Below are 10,046 nucleotides of genomic sequence, written 5' to 3'. Positions count from 1 at the left end.
AACCTTCTCGTAAATAAACATACAAAAACGAAGAAAAAATCTTAAATTAATTCATGTTCTTTTTTATTTTAGAAATACGTTTTTTATTTTTTTTCATTTACTTGTAGCTTGTATAGAAACTCGTGCAAAACACAAATAAACGTGACATGTACAAAAAAAGGAGCAAATCTATTAATTTTTAAAATCATAAATCGCATTTATGATACTCATGATATTACGGTTAGAAATTATAGTTAAAAAAACGTGGGCTGTAGTTTACTCCTCAACCTTTGCTATAAGATATTGCCTATTCTATGCTACTTTTGCGTACGTTAAGGTGAGAGCATGCGAGAAGTAGGTAAGCTTGGACAAGAGATCATCAAGGTTAGAGAGTGAATCCCCCATATAGGTCCTCTACCTAAAGTAATCCCTCTTAAGTTATTTTTAGACATGGTACCCAGTTCTTCCGAGGATGTTACACGCGCGATGCGTGGACTGCCGAAACGACTTTCTCGAAACTAAATGAAATGGCGGGAACTTCATTTTATACGTTTTGATTTCATTTCATAGCAGAGATGTTTTTTGCACTCTCAGCCGTCTTTTTGTTCGGCCGGGCCTTCGTTCGTTTTGTGCTCGTTTGGCTGTTCATTATTTGGCCGTTTATTCGGTTTTAGCGAGTTTAATCGAGCAAACTTTGAGGTTGTTCGGTAGTTAACCCAGCAAACCGACAGAGTTCAGCCAGTACGACGCGCAATATTCGCATTCATGAAAAAGGTGAATGTAATAAGAATAAATTAGGATATCACACATACAAGAAGTAAAGTGGTAGCTATTTACAAAACTAAATAATATAATTTACGATTTTGAAACATTAAATTCCTGTAATTTCTACATTTCAGTTAAGTTTTTCATTTTGAGTTGAATTTGCACACGGCAGGTCCTTTCATTTTGGTGTCTCGCGTTCAACTAATTATGTTTTGTTGTTTATATTAATTATCGTAAAGAGCAACTACATCTTGCGGATGCCCAGCCAATGTATCTTTACTAAAATCCAGTCATGTTGAAGTCATATTTTATGGCCGACATAGCCCGGACTGTAAAATTTCATGTCTTACACTTTTCTTTCGATATCTTCAGCTTATTGCATGTGGTAAAGTTGCATCCTTATCGAGCACTGGCTCCGACGTCATATTTTGTGCAGGGAATCGTGCACTTAGCGAAATTAGTATAAATGTGCTCAAGATCTATCACAAATGCCGTTCTTCCATTAGCTACGTTACTCACTATCTATTCTGTTGTAGATAGTGAGTAGCCTAGCAGTGTGCGGTTAGTAACAAAATGGCAATGTCAGCATTATAAAAATCAAAAGGGGGACAAACAATAGCGTGTCAGTACTTTCAATACTTAAATTATTAAGAGCGTCAGTGTCTCCATAGTTTTGTCCAGGATAGTAGGTTTATGAAGCGGTTAAAGCTTTGACTGTTTCTTGGATATTTTTGGTTTTTTCGGCTTCTTTGTTGCTTTACTGTCCTGAGCAGAAAACAAGCCGCCAGGCAATAACCCGGTAAACATTCCTTCTTCTTCCTCGCTTTCGTCTTCCGAAGTTGATTCCCACCCCTGCAATGTCGCCATAGTTGTCTGAAGATCGGTTTTGCCCGGTACTATATTCAACAGTTCAAGTTGGTGCCACATTGTGACTTCTTTCTCGACCATGAGCTGCCATTGGGCGAGAGCTTGACCGACTCCTTGGCAACCAATACAAAGCTCGCCCATCAAACGTTTTCGACCAATCAGCGGCTTGTCTTTGACGTGTATGACGAGGTTGACTTCGTCTAGGAGATCCTGCTCCACAATGAAGATCATTTCTTGTTCAAACTTTGGCTCAAGGTTTTTCTTGATCACTTTTGTTTTCTTTGTTGTAAAGACTTTTGAACCACGAACGAGGTGAAGCTTCACATATGAATCTGTGTTATAAGGTAATTTAAGGTAGAGTGTTCACATGTTAGCTGCAATAGCTAAATCCCTCCCGACACTTTAACAAAGTTTATTCATTTACTCAATCAGTCATTCATTCATTCTTTCATTCAAGACGAAAGGAAAGGAAACCAAGAAGAAGAAGAAGAAGAAGAAGAAGAACAACAACAACAACAACAACAAACAAACAAAAACAACAATACAGACAAGACCGGGAGAGTCATGTATTATACTTACTACAAGACACCTTCCCAGGGGAGGGTTGTAATCCTTTGCATTCCTTAACTTTGACAATAAGCTGACTATTTCCCTCAAAGTATCGCATTGATATTAGAATATCTCCTCGCTCAGCACCACGAACCTGCCAAGTAATAACAATTTTCCAAACTGTAACGCGCGTTTTATGAAGTTGCAGTACAATGTTTATCACCGCTGTTGGTGTTATATTTTTAATCAAACTTCGATGGCCCAAGAACAAGAGTTTATACAATTCAATTTGTTGTTGGTTGCTAAAATAGGTTTTGACTTTGCGAGGAGTTTTGGCGGGAAAGGGCTATATATAGCTAGCGCTGCGACCGACATGGACCATTTCTGGCGGGAAAGCAACTGGAGGACGGATGGGGCGCATTATGGCGGGAAAAAGGCTAAAAGCTGAGACAGACACAGTACGGTAGAAAAGGGACGTTGCGAAAGAAAGGTGGCATTATTATTATGTATGGCGAGAAACAACTGGGCATTGTGACGGAGACAATGAGTGATATGGATGCCTTGCAGTGTAAGCCCTGAGATCCAAACACCTTAAACAAGCCGATTCACGACGATTCCGGGAAGTTTTTTTAACAGCCATCATTTGAATCGTCACGCAACGGTATTTGTAAGTGTCACGAGACGACAATACAACAAAAAAATAGTGCGTGACTCACCGAATCAATCCATCTCAGATCTCCCTCGTACACAGTCTCCTTGCCTTTGCTCTTGAAGCTGACGTCATCGAGGTTTATCTTGTAAGAGCCAATCAAATCCCTGGTAGATATCTGATTGTAGTCACAGACGTGAAGATACATATTTTGATCGTCCACTTCTTCTTTTAGTATTTTGATGCAAACTTCATCGTTAAAGATTGGACTAAATTCATTTCTGATGTATTTTGTTCGCGGTTTACTTGAAGTCATGCGATGAAAAGGAAACATTTCTATTTCAACATACGTGTACACCGTTCCCCCGACAAACTTCATTGGAAGACTCTGACAGTGGTAAACTTTTACTCTTAGTTCAGATCTGCAAAAAGAAAAGAAGTAAATATACTTGATATACATCAGAGCGATGCTAACTTCTTGATCGATCGATTGAAAAAGTGGCTTTCGTTGGCAAGATGAAATGTTTTACAGATACTTACTTCTTATTAACCAAGTGTGAGGTCTTAACGGAAAAATCTCAAACCGAAACCTTGCGGTATTGACCGAGCGATGGCAAGGCCCAAAGTTTGAGAATTTCCCGTAAAGACCGAACGATCGAGCTTTATAAAGCTCAATAAGTTGTTTGTTATATGGCTTTTTGCTTTGTTTTTGCCGGTCCATAATCCGCCTCTGGGCATTACGGGGTAATAATTAGCCAATCAGAGCGCTAATTATATCGGCTACAAACGCAAGGCATAATAGTGAAGCTGCAAGTCCTATAACATATTCCAAAGTAGCAAACTTCTCAAACATTCGGTCGCATTGTTCTTCTAATCGAATTCTCAGTACATAAGTACACTTTGATTGTTACAGAAAACGTCGTCACTTACTGTTCTTCGTCGTAGGCAAGAGAAAACTTGATCTTTCCAAGATTTTCCTGCCAGAAATAAAATAATCTGTTAATTCGCTTACATACGGTTCGTAGAAACTGATGATCTTTTCGCTAATCTGTCCTCTAACCTTACACACACTACGAAAAAGGTTTTCTCCTTCTATTTCGAGCATCTAGGGTTTAAGAATTTCTAGGTAAGTAGTTTATTGTTTAGAAACAAGCTGTAACGGTAAGTTAAAACTGAAATGATATACCTAATTCTTAGTTTCATGCGCAACACCAAACATTAAATACATGTAAACAGGGAGGGAAAGAAATCAGTATTGGTGTCTAAGAGCATGGCAGACGAGAGTAGGTCTGCAATTCGTGCTTTCTTTTGCTGTGTATTCTGGAAGATTTTTCTGTAGACTATACGGTTTCCTTGGCTGTTATTACGCACCAGTTTGTATGTCGCAAAGCAAACTTGAAAACGTCAGCTTATGTTATCAGCTTTGTTTTCTGAGTCTGAAATAATTTTAGAGATGAAAAGGTTTGTTTTTGTAGGGTCTCGATAGAGTTGTGGTAATCTCGAGTGCAATTCCCCAGTCAACAGTTTCAGTCCATTATATTCCTCACCTAAGTTCTATGGAAAAAGGTTTGCCACTAACTCTTGATATTTCTCAACAAACGTTTCGGCTAATGCTTAAGCTTTCATCAGTGATATGAAGAACTTATGACATCTCCTGACTACACTTTTCCCATTTTTCAACATATTTCTCACCTATCAGAAACTTTTGCAGACCTCAGAGCTCCGCTATCACTTAACAGTTATTATTATACATTGTAGTAACCATCTGCCTTCTTATTGGCTAAAACCCTACAGTTAATTCTGGGAAACAGTGCAACCTACAGATTATTCACTAATCTGCTAGCAGATTAGTGAATAATCTGTAGGTTGCGCACGCAATTCCAAAACCAATGTCAAGTTCACGGACAGCGAAGTAAGAACATGGCTTTGTCGTTATTTTCTTTAAAACAATTTGTAATAAAACAATTATTAGATTCGGTTTTTGTGATATCCGACATAATCAAGGTCTCAGTTAATGTTATCAGCCTCAGCCTTCGGCATCGGCTGGTAACACTTACCTCGACCTTGATTATTCCGGATATCACGAAAACCTCATCCAATAATTGTTTATTATTTTGACTGATTCTCGGGTATCAGTTAATCCCATCTACACCCTCGTCTTAGGGCAGAGGAATTTAAAATCGCAACAATCACCGGTCATTTTGGATTTGTGTTCGAAAAAAAGCCGACGTTTTCAAATTCCTCCGGTTTGAGAAGCGTTTTTGAAAAGCTCCGTTTTCGTGACGGATTAGTGTGGACGGTAGGCCTAACCGTAGAAATAAAGCCGCGTTTTCAAATTTCTCCGGCGTAGTGTGAACGCTGCCTTAAGAACTTTACAATTGACATTAATTACTCACCAGTTTCTTTTTATCCCCCGTGGCCGGCTGGACCGCTGCTAACTCCATATCCAGCGCAGCATCGGGAAACTCCACGCTTTCCTCTTTCTTTATCAGAGCTCCAAGCTTGATCAAGGCTCTCTCCTTCGCTTCTTTGAGTCCCTTAATAGCTTGGCGGATACACAGTGCTATTATTATGACTATAACGATGGCAACCACGATTCCTACGATCATTCCAGTCTTACTTCCAGTGACAAAGGCTATTGCTGCGCCTCCGTACTTGTCGACCACTGCAAGAAAAAAAACGTATTCACTGATAAGCCATTAAGAATGAACCATGTGTTTTCCAAGGCTGTTCTATATTTAACTTGGCCATGTCGATATTTTAAAGGAGCTACGTCATGGTTTGCACATCTTGAAAAGTTTAGCCTAAATGTTTTGAGTTCGTTTGTAATCCGTGTCAATCTTCTCCATCCTTAAACCATCCTTGTTCCTTTATGATTTATTATTATCTCCTTAGTGTTTTGCTCTCTTAGTAAACAATTATTTTAAGGTTTCCTTCAATTTAAAAGTATTTTTGTACTTGGCTTGAATAACTCAAAATACCTTGACTGAGCTACACTAAAATTCTAGCTCTAATTCTAAGAACGTGTGACGTGAGTTTTGAAAATTAAATATTGGTTTTTCAAATTAGGTGGCTTTAGATTTCTTTCGACGTTTTTATTACTACATGTTCGCATTACGAGCACAAAAATAGAAGCCAGAGAGTAAAGTATGCAAATAGTATGTCTCGACTCTTAAAACGCAATATCAAAGAACGTATTGTATACATTGTACGACACCTTTGAGAGATTATCACTCACAAAAGTCAACTAAGCAGTACAGTCTACCCTTGCACAAAAAGCCAAATACTAAAAAAACTCAGTGATTGTCATTTTCCATCCAAAGAAAATAAAAGTCATATTTCTTCTAATTAGCGCGAGTACAGACATCAAGTTCCTTCCTGCCAGGCGGGAAGGACATTGCACTTGAGAACGCAGACTGCTCCATAATATGATAATTAGATAAGATATCAAAATTGTAGCTCATAAACTTGAAAAATTATTTCAAATCCCTTTCAGAAGATATTGAAAGCGGGATAAGATAAACAAATTCATAATTTGCGCGCTAAAGAACAACTAGCACTGTTGTGCTAATTGGGGACACTGCTGGCAGGAGATCGGCCGCCTGGGAATTTACATTTTCGTGGCCGAGAGGTTGTAATCAAGATCACCAGGCTCGAATGAAAGATAACGGATGATATTGTGACGATAAAATCTTAAAGATTTCCTTAGCAGAATCTCTCTGATTTTAAGAAGAACTGGAAATGCTCTTGCTTAGTAAAGTGCACGTGTTCCATATTTCAAGCTATTGTTTGCAATGAGAAGGGTTCGACGCAATACTCCTTTTAACTCTAATTTGAATTCATTAAAGCCCAGCTCTGATTATCAGCTTGCAAAGGTGAACAATAGTAAATCCATTGCACTTTTAACTAAAACCATCCTCAGGCGAAACTATTCCAGGGTTTATTTCCGTTGTTTAGCTCTGAATTGTGGGTGATATGTTAAGGCAAAACGGAGTTAAGCACCAATTATTTTTTATCTAAACAGTTCCCGTCCGAGCCAACAGACTCAAAATCAACAAATTAATTTCGCTCTCAGCACAAAAGTAAAGCAATATTCAACTTACAAGTTCCATTTGTAGGGGTTAGCGTCGTTGAAAAGTTCCCCGAGACGGTCGTAGGTGATACAAGCGTGCTTTTCTCCATTTCCGCAGAAGGTATCGTCTCGTTCAGCTCGAAGTCAGTTTCCAAATTCTTGTGTTCTTGAAGCGCCTCTCGACGAACCCGCTGGTGCGTTTTTTTCTTTACACAAGAGTGCACTTCTCTGTCATTTCGAAAATTTTCACGAAACGTTTCAAAATTTTGCTGCCGTTTCTCAGCAAAGATTTCGTAGGTGAAACTGCTTTAAACACGGCGCAAAATACCAAATACTTGGTGAAGAAGCAGAATCTAAGCAACTGGAAACCTTTAGAAATATTCACGCCCCCAGGGAACTCTGACGAACGAACTTGCGCGAAAATGTAAAGTTGTTATATAGGAGGTTCAATAGGCAATTGTGTCAAAAGATAATCTCTTTTCTCTGCGGTTGGGGTCCTGCAAGATGTCGTGATAGAATCGAAGATGTTGCAGCAGGTTGTTTCTGCGTGTCTCCTGCAAGAGAAATTGATTTGAATTGAATGCAAATTTACCAGCGAGCACAGCAAAGACGACAGGAAATATATGCATGTTTTACACGCTTGATTTGTAGAACTGTCTTTGTTTTAATTAGTGTGATGTTTTATGTATAACACTTTCTAAATAAAAGACAGAATTTCAATTAAATCTTGTTTAAACAAGAAAAAAAGAATACTTTTAAACTCGTGCTTAACAAACATATTTCAACACAAACGCGCTCATCTCTAAGAAGGGATATCATTTATTTATATTCTGCTTTCAAAAAAAAAAACACGAAAATAAAAACTGTGCTTCTTGATTGGCAGAAAGAACTAAAAGAATTACTTGCAAATGTTTATTCTAAAAACATTTCTTGTATTGCATTCCCTTAGCAATCAAGTAAAAATTACTAGTAATTAAAAAAAACTGTCGAATTTCATGTCCATAATCTAAAAAGTGCTATAAATGCATATAAGGCAACAGTTATCACTCAGGCTTCTCTCAGGAGGAAGGGCTTCTGTGGTCAATTGCAGTTCGGAAATCCATAGGTATTTCTACACAGAGATCGAGCATTCTCAGCAGATTCGAATGGACATTTCGCTGGAAAAATGGAAAGAATTTCTGAATGGCGGGTTTATATAGTTTTTTTTTGTTGTTTTTTTTTTTAAAAACCGTGTCTGTCAGTCACACAACGTTCATCGGACAACTTGCAAACTCAAATCATTGAATAACATGATCGTGTGGTGTTTATGACCAAAGATCAAAATAATCAAATACTCTCGGGGGCTTTCAAATAATAACGATAATCTTTGTGGAAATTGATTATCCTTAACCGCCGGGTAGCTATTATTTGAACAACCTGCCGTGAGTCAAGATTTTTGTAGTATGGCTAGGAGAATTCGTCCACTACAAAACCAAAACATTATTTAGAGTCGCTTGGCATTTCTGAAAAAATATTATTTTCATTGTGGACAAAATGTCAAAAATCGAGATTTTATAGTTTGTCTAAGCTAGTGCCTTGGACAAAAAATCGCGCGAATTTCAATATAAACTTCTCAACAGATATCTTGCCACGAATGTCCTCCTTAGCCAAATTGGGATAATTCCATCTCCAGCTTGCACTTTTTGTGAAGAAGCAGACGAATCTCTTGAACATCTTTTTGTAACTTGCCATTACACCAAGAAATTCTGGGCAGAAGTTATAAAATGGATGGGCAACCTAGATATTGAAATTAAACCTCTTTGTAATAGAGACATAATGTTTGGTATAATGGATTGTAAAAGAGATTTATTTGTAAACGATATTTTGTTGATTGCGAAAAAATATTTTTTTTCCTGCAGATGTAATAAAACCAAACCATCCATTGTAGTATTGAACGCTAGGATTAAGATGATTCACCGACTTGAAATGATGGTCACCAAATCTTGTAACAAGTTGCCCAACCATCTTAAAAAATGGGGCAAGTATATTGAAAACTAATGCAATTATAATCTTTTACTGCGCTTGTCGTTATAATGTTAAAAAAGAGTGTGTGTAATATCTGTAAAGAGGTCCACTGTGTATTATATGTGTATGTTTTTGTAAGTGAGTATTGTAAGTAACTTCTAAGATCAAATAAAAAAATTAAATTAATAATATAATAATTTCAGACTAAATAATATAATAATATAATAATTTCAGACTGCCAGGTATCTAGTGCTAGTTTTCTGAAAACACTTCCCGGCTGCCGGGTATCTAGACACAATGGAAAATTTTTTGTGTGTGTTCGGTACACTTACTTGCGGTACGAAGCCTAAGTAAACGCTCTTAAAGCGTCTAGTCATTGAAGATTATCTCAGTGGCGAAATAATACAAAATCATATGACGATTGTTTTATAATTACAGTAATGAAAGCAAGTTTTCTATAAAGCCCAACTACTGGGAATGAAAAAGTCTTGGGTGTCAGTTTTATCAAACTTTCTTGCAAACGGGCAAGATGGGGAAAATTAATGGCATTTTTGTTAAAGGACGTGCTAAAAACAGCATAAAAGGACAATGTTTTTAAAATTGAAACACATGTTTGGGTAAAACCTTCTGTTGTCGCTAGTTACAATGTTGGTAATTGTGAATTTTTCTTTTCCATAGCGTTTGACAATAGGTCTTACTTTTTCAATAGAGTAACTAACGTAACTGCGACGATGACAAACGCTAACAGCAAAAGAACAGTTACAAGACAGGTATAAGAACACAGGTATAAGAACACAGGAAGGCTTGGGAAAAACGTTTCAACACAAAGGGAACAAACACAATGTAATGGCTGGTCACGAAACAGTTTTCTCTCAATTAATTAAAACACTGTGGTGGCGTAGTGTAGGATAGTGAAAGACTCTGCAGAGCACTGATAAACTAGGACGTACCTCGGAACTTTAATAGCTGTCATCAGTTTTCCTTTGCTCTAAACTGATGTTATTATTCCGGTCATAGAAGACTTGATATTCTAATTTAAAAAGAAACACCCTTTGTCATACCGTTTCTCTCTATATTAAATATGTATAGAGATAAGGTCATGATATATTTGTTATAAATTTTGTTAGCTATGACTTCAAATTTAAACAACACTAGAACCGA

At 37.4% G+C, this 10,046-nt stretch overlaps 1 protein-coding gene across 1 annotated transcript; it reads right to left on the bottom strand.

Annotated features, from left to right (window-relative positions):
- LOC145486786 (synaptotagmin-1-like) lies at window positions 1-7,513 on the bottom strand. The gene is made up of 6 exons (XM_081465497.1): window positions 6,913-7,513; window positions 5,206-5,474; window positions 3,740-3,786; window positions 2,877-3,231; window positions 2,191-2,314; window positions 1-1,943 (listed from the first exon to the last, which is right to left on the bottom strand). Exons 1-6 carry the CDS (start codon window positions 6,989-6,991, stop codon window positions 1,447-1,449), a joined length of 1,371 nt encoding a protein of 456 aa, XP_081321623.1. The 5' UTR covers window positions 6,992-7,513; the 3' UTR covers window positions 1-1,446.
- Between the last annotated feature and the right edge of the window lie 2,533 nt (window positions 7,514-10,046).

This window comes from Orbicella franksi, chromosome 5, assembly GCF_964199315.1.
Source record: "Orbicella franksi chromosome 5, jaOrbFran1.1, whole genome shotgun sequence".
NCBI lineage: Eukaryota > Metazoa > Cnidaria > Anthozoa > Scleractinia > Merulinidae > Orbicella > Orbicella franksi.
Note: the sequence above shows the minus strand (reverse complement) of the source record. Positions and strands in the feature narration are given on the sequence as shown.

Excerpts from the sequence above, each read along its gene's own strand:
- LOC145486786 (XM_081465497.1), bottom strand. The coding sequence starts at position 6,991 with ATGGAGAAAAGCACGCTTGTATCACCTACGACCGTCTCGGGGAACTTT. Across the intron at positions 3,232-3,739 it reads CTTGCCTACGACGAAGAACA|ATCTGAACTAAGAGTAAAAG; the intron begins GTAAGTGACGAC and ends TTCTTTTTGCAG. Across the intron at positions 2,315-2,876 it reads ATCTGAGATGGATTGATTCG|GTTCGTGGTGCTGAGCGAGG; the intron begins GTGAGTCACGCA and ends ATTACTTGGCAG.